The sequence below is a fragment of the Xiphias gladius genome, chromosome 13 (assembly GCF_016859285.1).
Source record: "Xiphias gladius isolate SHS-SW01 ecotype Sanya breed wild chromosome 13, ASM1685928v1, whole genome shotgun sequence".
NCBI lineage: Eukaryota > Metazoa > Chordata > Actinopteri > Istiophoriformes > Xiphiidae > Xiphias > Xiphias gladius.
Window position 1 is genome coordinate 3,995,788 of NC_053412.1, and position 20,050 is coordinate 4,015,837.

The following is a 20,050-nucleotide window of genomic DNA, read 5'->3' on the forward strand; positions in this document are numbered from 1 at the left end:
AAAACAAAACGAGGCCTGTTGATGGCTAGGTTCATTCCGGAGTTACAACAAGTGAACATAAATGAGGTTAGATGCATTTAAGTGGGCTGGCTCTGATTCATTATATCTATATACACTGCACAGTATCTATATTGCTGGACTGAGGGTAACTGACTCTCTGGAGGTTTTTGATCTTGCTGTCCTCTGTTAGTCCTGCGATTTGTACCTGAAACACTTCCCGCCCACAGCAGAGCAGATAATTCCCCCCTTATTTCCAATACACTTCGTCTACTCAGTAAACAAAGTAAATGAGTTGAGGTCCCTCATCAACTGAAGTATTCCCACTGCCAGGGCCCTAATATGAGTGTGTTTGCATGCACGTCATTAGAGCAAGGCAGAGGTGGGCCTTATTATTTTTAATAATCTCCTGTTTTCGCTGCTTCTTATCCCTGGGAGATCTTCAGTCGGCACTTCCCCTCCATGATCGTCAGTCCCGACTCCTTCCACCACCTCCTCATCTGTGTTCGGGCTTAATGATGCTCTGCCATACAGGCGCGCCCTCACACTGCAGGATGCTTTGGCGGCTAATAGACCCAGAGTTTAAGCTGCTATAGTCTCACACACACACACACACACACACACACACACACACACACACACACACACACACACACACACACACACACCCTTAACTGAGGTTCAGCTCCTCTTAACATCATTATTTAACGACACCAAAGTCATCTGTTATTACTGTATTAATGATTTCTCTGTTCTTTTTTTTTTTTTATCTCTTTGCAAAAATTACTTTACATTTCACTGCTGACTGCAAGTTTCATCCAGTGGGAGCTGCTCCGTTGTCTATTGTCTCTTACAATGCACTGCTGCATTGTTAGGCGCATGATTGAAAATGGTTACTTGGAAACACTATTATGGCACTTACAAGTCAATCATCAGTTCCCGGTGACACTCATCACAGCCGCAACTGGACTGTCAAATTCTGTGTCTGTCTTTGAAATTGTTAGATATTATTACAGACGCAGTACCAGCATCCAGCAGGGTTTTACATGCTTTGTATGGGTGTTTTTGCAGGGGCCGGGGAACTCTGCACTTTCCCCATATCTCATCCTTGCTAAATTACCTGATTTCTACTGGAATCTGGTGTTGTCGCCACAAGACAAAAACAGCCATTGTAAGACTGCTGTAATACGGAGTGGATTATGTCTAATCTGTACTCTCTGCTCATTCTGACAAAACCTTAATCTTCTGTTTCATATAAAGCTTTTATCAGGTTTCAGTGCAGGCTAGTAATTGAAAATGCACACAGCACAGACCTGCACAGTAATAAAATGGAGAATATACTCCTGAAAGACTTTCTGCTCAATAATGCATAAATCCTAGCACACAGAAAGCTAAACATTGGAAAAAAAAAAACACTAAAAATGCATGTGCATACTTATTTGAAAACCACAGAGGAGGCACAATGCGCAAAATAATCAATAGATGAGTAATTGAGTGACGGTAGCGTACGAAAGCGTAGCTAATTCAATAAAGCTCCTGGTTCCGCGCCATGCTTAGCCTGGCTGTTTGAAGGTTAAAGGTATGGAGAGAGCGTTTAGGCCCAAATAACCACCCAGGGACCACCAGCAGTGGAGGTTTTCATTTCCCAGAGAGTCAAATAAAGTCGCCCGATCCCTTTAGAGCCCCAAAAGCTCGTCCATTATAGCCGAGGTGAGGTGAATTCTAATGTTAAGATGTAGGAGGCGGTTGTTGCAGTGAAAAATGCTGCCGCTTCTGGATTTGATCTAAACCCCGTTCCACCTAACACAAAGGTGGCTTTTTCTTGGTTTTATCTTGAAGGAACGCGCGTTAGCATGGCAATATTCCATGTTTGTTCACTCAATCAGTGGGGAAGCCCCATCGTTGGGACCATTTCCTAGACTTTGCAGGTCCTGTAGTTCCCTTTAAATCTATGAGAAGGCTCCTAGAGAGAACCTAATTTGGTAATAATTACTGTACAGGGAATATAGAGACAGTACTTCCAGCTAATTAATTCCAATTAATTGATAGCACAACCAACAGAGTCTTTTAGTCAAGTCCTCAGAACATGTTGCAAGACTGTGATATTCAAACCTCCAATTGAACATACAGTATATGGACAATAGAACAAATGAATGAGTATTTACTTGGGTTTAAATGCAGCAGTTATTTCAAGTAAAACTCAAGTAAACTCAAATACCGTTACTGTGCTAGAGCTTTGTCTCTGTTTCCCCTGAGTTGCTACCGAATCACAACTTTCTTTCCAGGAAACTTTCTTGGATATAATTAGGAAATTACAGGCTTGTAAATGCAGACGGGCGTATTTTCATGAAATTAAACGCCATTGGGCGGAGACGTGAAGTTCCTACATAACAAATGATGTAAGGGTTCGAGCTCTTGTTACTGAGTGAAAACATGAACTCTCGCCACTTGACCGGTCCCTTTTTTCTGCAACATTTATTTACATCACATACCAGCAGAATACAGTGTTACTCTTCACAGAAGACCAGTAAAATGAAAAAAAAAAACAAAAACGGCATGAACATTTATCAGATGGTCCGTCTCTGTCTGAAACTGTAAATGTTTTTTGTTTTGCCTCCATAACAATCAAATGATGCTCTGAAACAAGTATCGGAATATTTTACAACATTCATATCATAATAATGTGAAGTCAAGGTCTAATGAAATCGTCAGATGGAACCTCAAAGCAAATTCTTTTTGCTCTGCTCTAGACCTTAGACCAGACCATCATCTGTGGCATTAAAATGCAGTGAGCGAGTGTCTGCGTTGTTGTTGCCTACGGCACATTCACTACATATCAATATACTACTTTACAGGCTGGAAAAAATAATGCAAGCAGTCAAATAAAACTTCACGATACAAATAAATAAATACATGAAAAAAATAAATAGGTAACTAAACGATTTAGAGGGAAATGTAAGCATGTAAATTTCCTATCATGTCCACCTGAACATGGAAATATGATCCATATGTCAAATTAGTTTTCATTAGATTATAAATTACACTATTAGGTGTACCACAGTGGCTACATGCATCACTAACTATGGTTTGGGCATATGTTTGACTCTCTTTCGTTCTAAGCTAGTATAAATTTAAAGGGAAATATGGTTGATATCACCCTGAAAAGAATGTATTTGTGCTTATAGGTTGTTTTTATACTGCACTATGTCAATGTAACACAAATTTTATAATGTTTAGTTCTAAGACAGTTCAATATCTCATTTCGAAAAAGTAATATATGAAATATTAATGTCTCTACAGTATCTCTAATAAAGTGCTCACATGGCAGAATTAAGCCAACCAATTTGATGATAGTGGATGAATAAAAACACAAATAGGCTTTCCAAAACCATTTCAGCATTCTTCATACTCCCGGTAGTAGAATGTCAGTCAATACTGTATGGTGGTGGAAAATATGCATAAATATGACAGGATAATATGCTGAAAGACACCTCATATATCAGTCCTTATTTGCCTGAAACAAAGTACCTTCTTCATCTTAACATATGAAGAATGTAAGTGGGGTTTGGATTCGTAAGGTCAGTTCCGTTGTAATCAGTTTGAAATAAGAAAAATCGAGTAGTCTGAGCAGCGACAGCAACAGCATCAACACGAAAAACAAAACTAACACTGCTGCGTCAAACCATAATTCCAATAAAGCCCAGAGAATAAAAGCTTCAAAATATTATTTTCTACAGTAACCACTACCTTTACACCATGTAATAACCAGAAAACAACTTCAGAGCAGATTCTTCACAAAACGCTCCACTTCACAAAAAGCAAAGAAATTGAAAGATGCCTCGGTCGCAGACTGGATTGTCCTTCTTTGGCAACAAGAGCAATACATGATTGAGAAAGCTCGGTATACTTCCGGTTTCCGGTTCTGCAGTGTCATTCTGGGTTGTTGTTGTTGTGCTATATCGATCAGATTCACTGTTCTCCATGACGCTGAGATGATACAATGCCAGTATGGTGTCCAAGTCTGCTCCTTCAGCATACCACAGCAATGATCGCAGGTCCAGGCTCCAGGGTGAACCTATGACAAAAAAGGACAGAATATGTGTTCATTCAGTCTCTGAAATGCTATAATGCTAAATGCTGAAAAAAATACCAAAGTGCGACTGTAGAAGCCTCCACTCTTCTGGCTTCAGGTTTTCCACCAGATTTTGGGGTTTGCTCCCATTTAGCCGCGAGAGCATTAGTGAGGTCCAACACGATGTTTGCTCACAGTCGGTGTTCCAGTTTATCCGCAAGGTGCTGGATGGGGCTGAGGTCAGGGCTCTGTGCAGGACCGTCAAGCTCTTCCACACCAAACTGGGAGAAACCATTTCTGCACATGGTTTGGGCGAGGCCCATTAGCTCCAATTAAAGGAATAGTTTGACATCTTGGGAAAGCCGTTTCTTTACGGACCTGCCTTTGTGCACAGGCGTATGTGTTGAAAACAGGAAAGGGCCTCTAAACTGCTGCCAAGTTGGAAACACCCGGTAAATTAAACATATTGCTACAGCTAGCAGCCAGTTAGCTTAGCCTAGCTTAGCACCAAGACTGGAAACAGGGGGAAACAGTTTATAGGCCCTTTCCTTGTTTCAAGAAAGCCGGGTCATTTAAGAAATGGATTTCCCAAAATGTCAAACAATTCCGAATCATGAAAAATAGCGCTAGAACAACAGCACACAACAGAATGTGGTCAACATACACATGCTTTTGGAAATGGAACCAAAATGTCAGATTTTGTGCTTCTTAGGACACAAAATTCCACAACTTGGGTTGTGGAATTTGTTGGGGGAATAGATCTTACACAGATAAAAAGCAACCAAACCTGAAGCCCAACCACTCAGTTCTTGTTAGCCCCAGTGTTACAGAAATCCTCTCTTCTCTGAAGACACTCATTACTACTGGAGTGTAGCTACCACTATTTATTGGCATCCAATATCTAGCAGTAGTCCATGCTTGAAAAGTCGTGCTTAAAAGAGGGCAAAAGTGCTTAAAAGTGGTCTGAACTTATGTTTATACATTTGCATGTGTATGTATGCGGCTAGTTCTTTGTGTATAGGCCACAGATAAATTACAGCAAAAAGAGCAGACAAGTTTTTCAAGGGCAACTAATTTGATTTGATTTCCTCTCCTGCTAACAAAATCTTTAACCTTGCCGGATGACAGGTTGCTGACTGAGAACCGACAAGAGCCAAAAACAAGAGCAGCAAAGGGAGGTTTCTTTCTTTTCTATGGTTTGGACTAAGGACAACAAACTGTACGGTGGAAATACGGTGGGACCGTCTACGTCCGCGGGAGGAGCATCAGTGGCAGCAGGAACGAGATCAGGAGGAGATGAAGAGGCTGGTTCGTCTGTAGGTTTGGCATCGCCGCCGAGGGTACGGGGCGCTTCCTCTTAGGCCCATTGCAGAGCGGGGTGTTGCAGCAGGAGATGCAGACGGAGTTCAGCCTCCCGGTGCAGAACTGCTGGTAGCCAGAGGAGGCAATGAGGCAAGCCCCAGAGGAGGCACAGGACTTCCGATAATGTATTCCTGCAAAAAGAAAGAATCAATAGACCAGAGGGATTTGTGTTTTCTGAATTTCTAAGTTTGTCCAGAAAGAGAAAGTGTTAATAGTGACCGGTCACCATGCAAAAGATAACATCAGACTGAGAGAGAGGTTGTGATTCATTGTTCCCCGTTCCTGTAATTAGATTGTTTAGATTGAAGATGTAACGTGTAAGAATCTTGTGTTTTGCAATGCTGCAAAATTTTATTGCACTATAGGGTTATGGAGAATTGACTTTCTGTCCGTTCTTATTAACGGATGTTTGTCAGTGTGCTATATGTTCCTACAATTTGTATGCTTGTATGAGGGGAAAAAAAGTCTGCTGTAACTTTTTATTGCACTCGGGAGCCATGGACTCCCTTATCAAGTGAGGTTGGTGTTATTTCTTATGTGCTCGTATGGTATGTTACAGCAAGTATTTTATCATTTATATGACGTGTGTTATTTATCTTGTGTTTTTTTCTTTTTTCTGCAAATAAAATTTCCTCTTTCTGGACAAGAAAAAATTTTGATTATATCTACTTCAGATAAATTCAATCTCTGCAGGCACAATGTTCCATTATCTGGGAATGCTCTTTATTGATGAGGGAGCAGAAAAATGTACAACCTAGAATTTTTCCTCGACGATAGTCTGTGTGCTTGTGGTATCCAAGCATACTCCGCAGAAAGCACCAGTACTCTGCTGCTCTGTCTGTCGAGGCAAAGTACAAAACATCTGAAGTGTTGCAGGTTTTACTCAAGGACATCATTGCTATGCTACTGGACCCGTAAACGTCAATTTGCAAAATGGCGTGTCCCACCATCAAGCCCACCGCTGTTTGATATGCTTCACATAATGTGAAATAGTCTCTGTGCCAGACAGAATGCTTGACCTTAAACGGTAAACAAGGGGTTGTTGGAGTAAACTTACCCAAATCCGATAAAAAGCTTGACATGGCTGCTAATGTTACCCTAAACCCCGGTAGCGTCCGGAACCAGCTTTCACATCGCGAGGAGGTACCACATGTTCTTTTTATGATTTTGGCCTTTTTTGCTTAACGAATACTGTAACTGTAACAAATTAATGTCACCTAGTCAGTTAATGATGTGCCTTGGGCCTGGAAATAAGGTTGGGCTACTCCTGTAGGTAGTTAGCTAGTTAGCCACACGGTCGCAGCTTACATTATAGCAGATAAACACCCTGTTTAATCCATTCCTTACACTTTCACTGGTATTTTTGGTTTAGCAAAGGCTAAAAAAAAAGACAGTTCCCTCTAAACTCCTTAGCAAACAGTCAGTTCGACACCCTACAGGCTGAACCGTTTTATTTTCCGCGCGGCAGTGCAAAACTAATCCAATGTTGTGTCGCTGGCAGCTGGAGGAAAAGTCTCTCCTCCTTGACGAATGAGCTGAATAAAGCGGTTCGGTGAGACAGCGTTTCACGGCGTCAACACAACACCAAACTGCCTCATGTGAAAGTGAGCGTGAACATTAAAACCACCGGACGGCTCCGCATTTGTTTGTGTAGGTTTCACATTGCAGGGATGAACCGATTGTGCTGCACAGCCGGATGCCGTTTCTGCTCTGTGCAAGTGTGACTCCTGTAACACAGCGAGTCAACCCACACATCAATCAATGCTTCTCTCTTTCTTTGAAGCGGGGCGAAGGAAGAAAAGAACCGATAACAATGCCTGTTACACTGAAAAGCACGGGAGACTGTTTTGACCAACTCGGTCTCTTCTGCCGGCTCCGTAAATCAGACACATGAGGATTAGAAGGTTTTTGGGGGGAGGAAGAAGGGATAGCTGGGTTTCCTCGGTGAGGAGTGTTTCAGTCTTATTTGTCATTTTACCGTCACGAGAGAAAATGAGACAAACGGGTGCAAACATCACAGCTAATTTAATGTGCCGTTTACAGGCTGCGCTTGCATGACCTGACAATAAATGTCACATTGTAGCAGAAAATCTTCTGAAGTGATATTTTTTGACCTGCTGTTTCCCAGGCAATCTTGTTTACGACCGCGTCCCGGCTCATCTCAGCTGAGACATCAGTATTTATGATCACTGTCTGTCCCGTTGTATATCAAAAATAAATAAATAAAATAAGTAAATGCTGGTTCTTCGTGACTTAATAATGCCCTCATCTAAATGGCAAGGAAATAAAACTTAATGCTCAGAGCTCACTCTTCTCTGAGCGCTGTGTTCGGCTGCGTCTCCAGTTTCCAGGAGGTCACCTTTTTCTCTACAGATAAATAGGAACACTGGCTTTCTACCTGGATACTTTTGGATGACCCAGCCCTTGCACTTGCAGCCTCAGCTCTCAATCTTCTCTGGCTTTGCCCCTGGATCCCGTGGAAGAATATGAAAACCTTGAAAGCCTATTACTCCGCCAAGGATGCATGATCCTCCAAAACTGTATTTCGGTAATAGAATATAGGAAAATTTAGATCCATATCAGCTCCGTAATACATTCGACGTGGTTGACAATCATGGGAAACGTGTTAGATTTTGATTTTTGTTTTGTTTTTTTCCATTCTAGTAAGTGCAGTAGTTCATGGGCAACAGCGAAGTAGCCTTCATACTACACCAAACCCTGCAGCATTTTTCCGTGTTTACACTCACAAAGAAAGACTCACATTACAGCGAACTGTCGCTTACCATCAGGTTTGACCAGCACCTCCTTCTGACACATGTCCTGTACGTTGACGGTGCAGTTGACGATGTACTCAGGCGTGGAGCAGTCATTGTGCTTCATCTCCTCACACTGGTAACACTGGATCTGAAGGGCATCTCCTGCACCGTGGAGGAGGAACAGAATGGCAAAATGTACACATTTGTTGCTGGTTTTATAGAAGACTGTGTTTTTCCCTATGGAATCGATTAGACAGACAGATTCATGTTCAATCCTGCCATCACAATATGATAAGGAAAGAAGCTGGATTAAGCTACATAATTGACAGAGTTTCGGAAAATGGGCTTAGAATTTGAAGCACGAATGTCTGTTTGTCATGTCTGTTACGTGTTTCGACATTTTAGGTGCAACGACTTAAACATTTTCCTCGACATCAACGAAGCTAACGTGATTGGTATCGATCTTCTCATCTAACTCTCGCCACAACAAGTACGTCAAACTGTAAAACTATACATTAAAACCTAAAACTATTCCTTTGAGATTAGGGTGAAGTTCTAGTTATTGTTATATTAAAACGTATTATATCGGTCCAGCTTCAACATTCTTGCTTTCCTCTGTACTGGTTCAATGCCACCTATTTCCTGTTTTTCTCCATGTTGTCCTCTCATGACAGGACGCATCCTTCTTCTTTTGTGCAGAGTGTATAAAAGCTCGGACGATTTTCGGGATCAATATAGGCCCCCGAAAATCCAGTACCAGTGGGGCTCTAGAGTGTAACATCGACTTGTGTTCACAATATTCTTGTTCCACCTATTTTTGTGCCCATTGGTTTTCTTCTCCATGTTTTTTCTTTGAGTCAAGCAGGAGAGGCTTTTATAGATTTTGCTGTCGTGCGAGAGCCTTTCAAGATGCTTCAGCTCCAAACAAGACTAATGGTACTCCATGAGAGTGCCGTGTCGTCTTCTGTATCTTCTGCACAGTGTTGTGACATGACTAGCAGAGGGGCCACTGTGAGGTGAGAGCACAGCGGGATCCCTTTAAATTCCCCTTTAACCCATGTATCTTTGTAGGTGATAAAGCTCCATTTATGATACAAACAGGGAGCGAGAGAGACTTGATGTGCTCTGCCAGTGCAGAGATGCTTCTCATCCCCTGCGGTGGTGAAAATGTGAGTGCCTGACTGCTACAGCACCTTCTTGTAAAGATAACATACAGCACTTCACACAGCTTTTGCAAATGTCATCCGATGCTTTTTAAAACTGCCCCAGATGAGCTTTTCTCGCCGCCTAGAACCTCATCACGAGTCCGAGTATCCACCGTGCACGTCGGCCCGACAGAGAGGGCAAGGCATCGACGGGAATCGAGCTATGAGACCTAAAGCGGAGAACATTTTTGCAGACAATATGCCAGCTGTGCGACACCCATGTGCAATGAACGTGACATCTTCCCACTGGCCACGCACTGCATCACAGGTAGGGGGGTGAAGTCTACTCAGTTCGTTGAACCTCTGGATGCTTTTTCAGAGAAAGCTGCAGGAAAATATAACCCTCGACACTACATTCGCTCACAGAAAGTACTTTTGACATTGCCTGAGTCAGTGTTTACTGACACTCTAAATTGTTTTATACACTACACCTGCCAGGTTCAGTTGGTATTTCTATAAGATATCTAGCATCACACGGGCATTCAATCAAAAAAAAAAAAAGTCCTACAAACACGCCTGCCCTTTCTTTCCCACACAGGCTATCCATCCCCACTGGCAGATATCACTGGTGTAATTATTAAAATGGCACCAATCATTAATCTCCACTCCAACAGCGCCATCAAACGCAACTGATAAAGGCCCACATATAACAGCACAACCCCGGCTTAATTACTTTAAACCAAGCAAATGCCTGAAACCGCCATCCATCATCTGGAGGGAGACTCACGAAACCGAGGAACTCTCTTATGGGGATATCTGTCACACCGCTGGGAAAAATCCAGCGCCTGGGCTCGGCTCATCAGTTTTAGAAAATTGATCTGAATCTATTTCTTAGTTCCACAACAGAAAACAGAAGCTGATAAGAAAAATAACCCCAAATCCCTTACACCTTTCGGACCCAGGTGTAGAACAATTGAAAAACCAATACTTTTCATCACAGTCCCGTTTACTATCATCACTGCAGGCACAGCAAAACATAACAATATCAAAGAAAAAATTAGACACAGGTGCAGGAGCAGCTCTGGAAACAGCAACCCATTTCCCAACATGAGCGCCGGCCAGTGAAAACAGAGCAAAGAGGCACAAGAAGGCAGCATCAAGAGGAGAAATCCCTCATTCAAAGCAAATACACGGCTGATAAACACCGGTTTTATTTCAGCGCCTAAAGACATCACCAAAAACGCAACAGGGTTGCCAATCACCGCCCGTTGTTTGCTTCATTTTTCCTTAAGTTTCCCCAAGAGTACTAAACAAAAACCAAACAGTAAACGCCCCGTGTTGTATTCAGGTCTGGAGATCGGACCCCAGGCACGGACTTTACGGGTGCAGAGAAAAAGTGTCACCGGGAGGCAAGAGTTCGGTTTTTCTAGACAATAGTGGCATCAGAATCACATTTGCAAACATTTCGGAACATCGATATCTCAAGTTTAAATGGTCTAAAGTCTCTGCACCCCCCCCCCCCCTCTGCTACGCACTCATGTCCATGCTCCGACCCGTGCCGCCGCGCGCCGGCTGAGGACAGCGGCTGCCGCCTCCTCCAACCCGCACCTACCTGCGTCGAGAAGGACTCCGAATAAAGTCGCAAGAACGAGAAGAGGCATTCTCTCCCAGACGACGCTCGGCGGGGAAACATCAGACCCCGCCAACTTGTTCAGACGGAGGCACGGAGGACGCGGATCCGCTCGTCATCCCCGAAAGCTCCGCCAAGTGGGACTGATCTGCTCCGGCGCAACTGGGGACGGAATCCGGAGCGCAGAACTCATAAGGCGCACCACGTGATATTTTCATATCTCAGTCAGTGGGTCCTCATGCGCTGATGGAAAACGAATGATGAGGACGTTCCTGTGGAGGCTTTTCGAGCTTCCAGGTAGTGAGTTTATGGACATTTTGAAAGTCGTATGGAAGGAAACCCCCCCCTTTTTTTCCCTTTTTTAAAAATTATATCGAAGATGCAGATGAAACCACTTCTGTTCCTCGTAATATCCTGTTGTACACCTGCACTAGTGGCATCTGTATATTAGGGCCTGAGTGGGTTTAGAGCGAGCTTTATTTATTATTCCTACAAAGGATTAGATCCTATGGAGGATCTAAGTTTAAGGCACTTTTTCACTTCCCAAGAACTCACTATCATACTTCAACTAACCATTCGGTGACACTACGACCTTTTCCCGAGCTTTTCTTGTCTGTCAGTATCTTGTATCTTGAGTATATTTCACCAGTATTTTTTAGGGGGGGGGGACTCAGAGCCTATAATGACCTCGGTGGCAGTTTTCTTTGTCACAGTTCTAACTCCTTACGTCTATTTACGTGCTTTTCATGAGTCATACAGGTATATGTTTACAGTGTTTGGCGAGCTTTTCTGTAGCCTGCTCCTTTAAGTGTTTCTCCGACAGATCAGTGGGTAGACACGATTTTTTGACTCACCCAGCTGTGCTCATCTCAACGCTGACTTTCAACGGAACCGGACTCTGTTGCTTTGGAACGGGTTTCTGCGATCGATACAATATATTGAACCCGAGCTACGGGGGGAGACAGAGAGAGAGAGATCATCCGAGCGGGCGTGAACTAATTGCGTTTATTTATACGCACATAATTGCCCATCAAGGGACTAATGGTTCTAAATCCCTCCGCAGTGAGCGGTCCGGGCGCAGCCTCGGAGCGAACCGTCGCCGGCTCTGTGCCTCATCTCTTGCTGACAGATTGCGAGTGGGAAGCGGTGATTACACACGATGCCCGCGGCGTGTGTGTGTGTGTGTGTGTGTGTGTTGTTGTGAGTGAGTGAAAGATTTCGGGTTTTATCCAAACTTTTATCTCCACATTCACAGACTGAACGGATGAATCACCCGGTGACGCACACCTGCACGCGCCCGCGCACTTTTAGGCATGGATGCACGTTCTGCCTCACACGCACAGACACAAATACACACTCACACGCACACACACACACACACACACACACACACACACACACACACACACACACACACACCATACAGCTCAGGCTGAAATAGGAAATAGTTTCTCATATTTATTTAGGAAATAGTTACATAAAATATAGCATTAAAGTCTAGTGTAACAGACAAAATTGCACACGGTAATAATAATAATAACAATAATATTAATAATAATTACCAAAGTAACACTGCTGGTAACCATTTCTCTTTACAAGGGAACCAGGAACATTTAAGGAGAGAGGTGAAGCATGACAGTCACACTACAGTCTGACAGTACAAAATGTGGGTATAAATACTGGACATCTAGAAAAATACACAAGTCCTCTTCAGACTCTCTTCATACAATATTAACAGTTTCATAGAAAAATTGAAACACACAGTCGGCTCTGTTGATTAGCACCAGCTGGTCAAATTCCAGGTAGAAATTTGGCGTAACTTCAGCCTAAAGTTCAAATATGTCTTTCAAATAAAGTGATAAAATATTTTAGTATTAGCTCTTATTGATCAAAATAAAGACTTTTTAAAAACAAAACAAAGCAAAAAAAACAAAAAACAAAAAAAAACAAGAACCCCTAAAGAATTCCATAAGAAAAGATACATGCCATTTTCAAACAGCAGACTTAAAACCTTGGTTGAATGATTGGCAAACAATGTACATCTTTTTTTTGTTTGTTTCTTTATTTTTCTACTTTGCATATATCAATCAGCAATGCCCATTCTGATATTAACTTATAGCAATTTTTATATACAAGGTAATATACAACTATGAAAGGAAAACTGAGGTTTGGAGAGTTCAGGTTTGCTGTGCTACATGAGAGTATAAACTAGACTGTGTGGATTGTGGAGTTTTGTATCAGGAACTCAAAAAGAAAAAAAAAAAAGAAACAGACTGAGTGTTATTTGTGTTTGTCAACATTTTCCTGATGGCTCTATTTTAAGTCTTACAATCTACATTAGTCCAGTATGTTCCCTGAGCTACCAACAATGACACTGGGTGCGTTCAAGCCAAAAAGTTGGTTGTTTGCTGTACCTGCGTATCAGTCAGACACTGAAACATCGTTACAATAGTGAATGTACCACGTGGAAACGTAATAAGCCGTGCGTCAGTTGGCATCATGAGATAATCTGCCGTTAAAAATGAGTTTTGTTAGCTGAGGGGTGATCATTTTCATGTCACGTGAAGAACATTTGTCAATATTTTCTGCTTTGTTTGCCATTATCGGCTGCATAACTGCTGAAACGATCACACGCAGCGACGCGATGGGCAACAGGTTTTACCTTTAAAATGATTTCAAATGATCAGAAATTATGATTAAAAAAAAATTCCTTCAAAAAAGAAGTAGACAAAGCTGAACCAGGTGTATTATTATGAGTTGTGATTCATCGTGGGCAATTTTCTTGGGCAACTTAAATGGACAACATACTTAGCAGCAAAACATACAAATGACCCCTCTGGTTTAAATCTAGTTTCCCCAACCAACAGGAATTCAATCAAAAGCAACACTTTTGTTGCAACTGTACGCCAATGTTGCCCATCACCGTTGTCCCAAGAAGATGCCCAGCCTTATCACTGCGTGAATAATTGCTAATAAATTCACTTTACACTCCTTACAAACTTTGTACATTTTTTTTTGTTACAGTGCAATGATAAAAAGTTCCCCAGCATGGGGAAAAGAGATAACTACAAAATTGCAATGAGACAACGTTGTGTAATGCTGTCCAGTCAACCACACCCAGAGTCAAACTATTCAAAGTTCTGGTTCGATGCCTGGGTTGAGGTTTTATCATTGTGTCCCCAGCTCTACTAAGTGCTTTGTGTCGTATGCAGAGAGGACAGGGCTCCATGTGTTGAGGCAGGGCTGCAGTCAAGAACCCGTCAGTCCAGTCTGAGTCTTCTACGAGACCAGGCTGCCTGAAAACCCACTCTGTAGGCCTAGCATACCCTTCAATATCCAACCAATCAATGCATGGACCTTCGAAAGGAAGAGGAGAACTTGAAAAGGCAGGAAAAAGTTGGTAATGGCCAAGAACACAAAGTGATGTCTAAGTGGCCCTAAAACCTGACTCAAGACGTGGACCGGACTCCTTCACTGCAGCCCTACCTTCTGACTCTTTGCCCCTCACACGTCATTGGAGCCCTGACTGGTGCAGGAGGAAAAGCTGTCATACAGCGAGTCGCTCAGGGAGCCCACTGGATCTGCCCCGGGCTTGCTGGAGAAGCTGGAGGAGGAGGGCTCGTCCACCTTGCAGCAGTCCTCCGCGCTCTTCCCGGCGTCGGCGTGGCAGTCGCCTCTGCGGCCGCCTAAGCCGGCGTCTGGGTAAAGGCTGCCGCTGCTGGAGCTGCTGTGATTCAGCTTGTTCAGGGACTCTAAAGAGAAGTCGAGAGAGCCCGGCTGGTTTGCGCCGACGGGCATTTTCTCCAGGGGAATCTCCTTCTGTAGAGAAAAAAAGGAACATAGATCAATAGAGAGCAGAATTTGTGCTTAAGAAACATGATTTCCTGCATCATGATTAACGTTGAATGTTTGTTGCACTGTAAGTAGAGCATTTCCTTGTCTCCACACTCACTTCTTTTGCTTTGACAGATACACAATAAATACCAAGAAGACAAGTAAGTCTGACATTGCACCATGTAACTCATCTCGTTTGCAGTGTTGTGCTGCAAAGCAATGAGACTGACGCCGCTTGAGACCATGATAGTGATCTATATTGAGATTTTTATCACGCTCAAGGACCAAATGTATGTCTTGCGTGTTGGCAGACGTGCATCTCTGGGCATCTGGGCTCACACACTCTCCCTGTTATATTAACTGCGTTGTATGATGTATTATTTCTCTTATACAGAATTTGACAGTCTGCTTTATAGATTAGCATAATCCGGAAGGTGTTACTCAAGGGAAACGTTACATCTGAAGCTGCTATCTTTTAACACTGCTTCAGTCAGCAGGGGTAGTTTCATCCGGAATGCGCTAATGATTAGAGGGCGACGTGTGCTTGGAGTCGTGGCAGTTCAGACGGTGCTAAAACTGAGAAATGATATTATTGTAGGTCTTATCACTGGACCAAATGGTGTCATCACATCTGAGCCTGTCGGTCTTTTTCGAGGGTGCACGCCTTCAGGCAACTCAGCAGTGATTAGACTCAACAACAAAAGTGCAAAGGCCCCGCATTAACCAAGTGGTACGTGACGAAACAAAATAATGACACAAAACAACACATAAACCTAAAAATAGTCACTTGTTGTTTAAGATGTGCCAACTCTTTGAGCATACTTCATGATTGCTACTGTATGCCTCAAAAGGCACTTTAGGGAGCTAGTTAATGGGGCATCCAAACCCCTCCGCAGAGGCTGTAAACAAGATTCTCTGCTTCTCCTATAGCAATCCCAGCCTTGGAGAAGCAGCTATCTACACAGGTATTTTTGCAGGGGTAAGTAGACAGAGGACTAGCTGGAGGGCTCAAGCAACCCCCAGGGAAGCTCAAAACCTGGACTATTTGGCATTTCGCCGCGAGGCGCGTCTCCCCTCAGACCTAAGCCCAGAACTGCTCCACACAAGAAGCATGAACACATAAACATGACTTCATCGGTAATACAGATCTGAGCGCTGTTAAAGTGGTAAAAACTTCGACATGTTGGCAATGGATCCCGCAGGCTTTCTTTGATCTTAAAAGTTGCCAAGTTTCTTCGTCACCGACCTCATCAAAACGCTACCACGCTAGAAGACCAAAAGCAACATTTAGAAGCAGGTTCTGCAAATGTGGGTCCACGTGAGTCTCATGACTTCATCAGTACAAATGCTGTAGGCAAGTCTCCCCAAACAATAAAACCTCTAGCTGTTGCAGTAAAATAAAGCGCCGTCTGCATAACATCTTACTGCGAGAACCACCGACAAATTTTTGGGCCTTTTTTTTGTAAATTTCCCTTCCGTTTGAAGAAATTTTCTGCACACCCTCTGAAATCAGGTTCCAGAGCCTGCATTTGTTATCACATTTGTCCTAATTATGTGGGACCATTACAGAAGAAAACAAATCTTTGTTTGCAAGATAACAATTTTAATAGCTCTCCATTCTTTTTCCTGTATCTTTTACTTTTCCCAGTCTTATAGTCACATCATTTTAACAGCCTAATTAGCTACTTTTGTGGTGGAACGGATTTGGTTCATTAACAGGTGAAACTACAATAGATGCAAACAATTTCATTAATTGATTCAGTAAAATTTGTTCTAATTTGGGATTTTATTTAGATGCAACTGCCTGCAATGGTGACTTCGCAGCCATTTTGGAGCTTACAGTGCCCCCCTGCCACTTTTTCTGCATTTTCCAGAATTTTTCCTGACAAGTGTGAGTTTTTGCATCCAGCTGCATGTAAGGCTGTGGGGAGTAAAAACAATAGTGATAGTTGTTTTCAGTTCTGGTCCTCATGGTCTTGAAGTCTTGCTGGTTTGCTCTCCTACAAACTAGCTAATGGCAATCACCTGCCATCCCAGGTGTAAACTATTCTGTGACTAGGGGCTGGAATGAAAGCAGCAGGACTCTTAGCCCACAGGTGCGAGTATGAGAACTACTGGTACTGTACAATAATTGCAAGACAGCTCTGTCTCTGGAACATGTCTCGTGAGTGCATCGAATTCTGGTTTACTGAGGTTTTCTTAGAGGAAAAGAAAATAGTTTTCAAAAATATGAGAAATGTTTGTCAGAGATCTACGCAAAGTACTGTCAAAAGGAACAATGATTTATTTAAATATTTGTGCAAGTATGTAAGAAAAATTCTAGTTTGCATGATTTGATTAACTTCAGAGGTTGAGCTTAGAAGGTAACCGTGAAAAAGATCTAATCATGTCATACTGTGATTATGTATTTTGATGCAGAATCAACCTTGCGCCCCAGAATCCCATCTGGCCCCATTAATGTGCACTGATGTGGCCTTTCTTAGCGGGCATACTCACAATTAATTTGTAAAGAAGACATAATCAAAAGAAATATTAAAGGTAATTGTGGCCAAAGGGGACATCTGACTCCCATATGATCTGAAATGTTGAGCAGGTTTTTGCAGGAGTGGAGGAGGAGTCCAAATTAAGCCCAGGCGTCGAATGCAGATCAGACTTGTTGAGTTTTAGTTTAACACCCGCACACTGCTGTTCATAACATCACTGTTTTTTATGTCATTGTCAGCCATAAAAAAACGTTGTTTCATGGCTTTGGGAAATGAAAGAGTGTGGGGCGTGATGGGGATCAGTGATTACCAGAGCTGTGTGACAGTGAAAAACAGTCTTCAAGTCCTAGCTCTCTCAGCTAGCCCTCCCCTCTATGTCCCTTTTTGGTCGGTAATAAGAGGAAAAGAAAGGGCAGTGGCTGTGTTATCGCTGATTGGATTTGATTTTGGAGGAACACAATTACCAGCAGATCGAACTTTCCCGGCGCGGGTCCCTGTACCACCTGCGAGTGCAGCCAAAATGATGGCCACACACATAACTGAAGCTGCAGGCAGATATCTCGGTGAGAGCGTCGCACTTGAAAACACAAGGGGCCAAATCGACAATAGGTTCTGCATCGCATGTCACTAATGGGATGTCTAAACTTGAATTCAGTAGACCTGCTCGCTACAACGGCTTATTGGGAGGGTCTTTTATTGTAACTTGAGCCAGACATGTTTTCTCCTTTTCCCCCACTCTTATGTATGCTTCTGTTTTTACCTTGATATTTTTGACTTGTATAAATGGTGAAATAATGCTATTTATTTTATCTTATTTATTTATTTTTTGCAATAGCCATTCAGTGTATTTACATTCAGTAATTACTTCTCTATTTTTTGTCATTTTTATTGTTGGTGCTGGATTCAGATCACATACCTGAAGCATGAATGTATTCCGGCCCAGTTTTATCTCACTGATAACACTGATAATAGCTAATAGAAAATGGAACATTTCCTATTGCTGCTGCTTCACATCAAAAAAACGTTCAACCTGCGAGACACGGCAGGGCTTATATTGAGAGACAGCCACAAGAAACGCACTGTATTTATCACAAAAGTTAGTAATGACAGTGATCGTTCATCAAAAATGCATCTAAAAAAGCTACGTGGTTATTTTAGGTTTATTTTGGCCTGACCTTGGCATTTAATGAGATTGTGGGAGGGATTTGGACCCAAAAAGGAAATGATTAGTGACCTGGACCGGGTCTTAATACAAACAGGTTTGCATTTAGCACAAATTGAGGCATGACAAAGGAGACCAGCGAGTGACAAATCTCGGCATTTGTGCTAATTCTGATTTTAAGTGTTTTACAATCCAGTAAAAGAAGCATTTAAAAATGTGTTTTTTCCATCTGCTAAAACATCAGTTTACTAGATATCATCAGCTGGGCCACTGAATGGTTAATAGAAGCTACTCATTATCACTCATTATCCATAAGTGTGACAGTGTATGCAGATAACACTATGTTCTATGACCAGTAGATTTCCTTAGCAAGGTGTCTTGTGTCCACTGGAGGCAACACATCTTAAGTTCGGTTTGCTAACCATTAAGTCAGGAGGGAGAAAGTAATTGGAAAACTCACGTTGATACTTTCCATTGTTATCTAGTATCTGAATCTCATTTGCAAGAAACGTCACTCACATCGTGTCCGTGGTATTGTGTAGACTGAGGCTGATTCTGATTTCGCTTTACAATGAGGATAGCGGTGAAAAAAAAAACCCCAATACATGCAAATGAAAGATGGTCAATGTCTCAGAAGACGAGTCATCTTTGACGTCAACACTGTGCGAAATTATTTGATCACAGGCCAGTGTGAGGAGGTGTGATAGCAGGTTCTCGCTTTCTGTTCCTGGGTCTATTCCGTTTGATTTTCCTGTGCCATGGCGGCCAGCAATGCCACCAATCTGACAGCAACTCTCGGGGAGCACATATTACCGCCGCCGATACCTATTTGTGCACTGATATTGCTATAGTTTTGGTTATCCAGTAACGCTATTTCAAATTACACGTCGACCGGACTGTTGCCTCTCCCTCGCCATGTAATCATTACTCAAGGTAAAGCTGTTACCGCGCTCCAGGAGATGCTGCGCATGCTGATTTGTCGTACACCGGCTTTGGACCCAGGTCACATAACCCCCAGGATGCTCCCTAACTTCAGTGATCCTACGCCTCGGCTAAATTTCTTGTGTTGTTTTCCTGCAGCAATTTCTCTCTCTCGCATGAAGACAAAGGATTGAAATAGGAGGAAAAAAAGGGTGAGTAAGTAGGAAAGGAATGAAAAAACGAGAAGTTAGTTTGGGAAGGGAATTCAAGGAAAAAAACAAAAAACAAATGTGCGGATAGTCTAGAACAAAAGCGAGAGAAGTCAACTGAGAAGAGCAGACAAAAAGAGAATAGTACAGGAGAGACAGAAATAGAGAGAGGCGAAACTGAAAGGAAGACAAGAGAATACTTGGGGAGAAAGAGAGACTCAGTGGAATGAGAGGATAGAAGGAGAAGGGGCGGGGGCCGCCGTTAGCGGGGCCGTCAGGTGCTGTCAGGATGATGAATGGGAGGCCAGTATGGGCTGTGAGGGCTCTGATGGGAGCTGCTGAGCTTTACATCACTCTCCTGAGTGTTTGTGAAAGGTTATTCAAGGCGCTTAAATCACCGGGCTCTGACACAGGCCCGCCACCAGCCACAAAACTTCCCCAAACTGCAGCCAGCGACAATGTCTCCCGAGCCAAGAGCT

At 42.8% G+C, this 20,050-nt stretch overlaps 2 protein-coding genes across 5 annotated transcripts in view; both read right to left on the minus strand.

Moving 5' to 3' along the window:
* Positions 1-2,462: 2,462 nt before the first annotated feature.
* LOC120798090 (ly6/PLAUR domain-containing protein 1-like) lies at positions 2,463-11,112 on the minus strand. The gene is made up of 4 exons (XM_040142111.1): positions 10,945-11,112; positions 8,215-8,349; positions 5,293-5,562; positions 2,463-4,072 (listed from the first exon to the last, which is right to left on the minus strand). The coding sequence occupies exons 1-3, from the start codon at positions 10,991-10,993 to the stop codon at positions 5,315-5,317; spliced, it is 432 nt and encodes a 143-aa protein (XP_039998045.1). The 5' UTR covers positions 10,994-11,112; the 3' UTR covers positions 2,463-4,072; positions 5,293-5,314.
* A 1,317-nt stretch (positions 11,113-12,429) lies between these two features.
* The window catches only part of LOC120798089 (nck-associated protein 5-like), a 93,685-nt gene continuing 86,064 nt past the window's right edge, over positions 12,430-20,050 (minus strand). For all 4 annotated transcript variants that reach the window (XM_040142109.1, XM_040142107.1, XM_040142108.1 and 1 more), the window contains one exon: positions 12,430-14,781. In XM_040142109.1, coding sequence (XP_039998043.1) covers positions 14,467-14,781 — 315 coding nt within the window. In that variant the 3' untranslated portion in view covers positions 12,430-14,466. The remainder of the gene's footprint in view (positions 14,782-20,050) is intronic.

Coding starts and splice junctions, on each gene's coding strand:
- LOC120798090 (XM_040142111.1), bottom strand. CDS start 10,993: ATGCCTCTTCTCGTTCTTGCGACTTTATTCGGAGTCCTTCTCGACGCA. Junction 8,350..10,944: donor CGGAGTCCTTCTCGACGCAG/GTAGGTGCGGGT, acceptor TCCACGGTGCAG/GAGATGCCCTTCAGATCCAG. Junction 5,563..8,214: donor GGTGCTGGTCAAACCTGATG/GTAAGCGACAGT, acceptor TTCTTTTTGCAG/GAATACATTATCGGAAGTCC.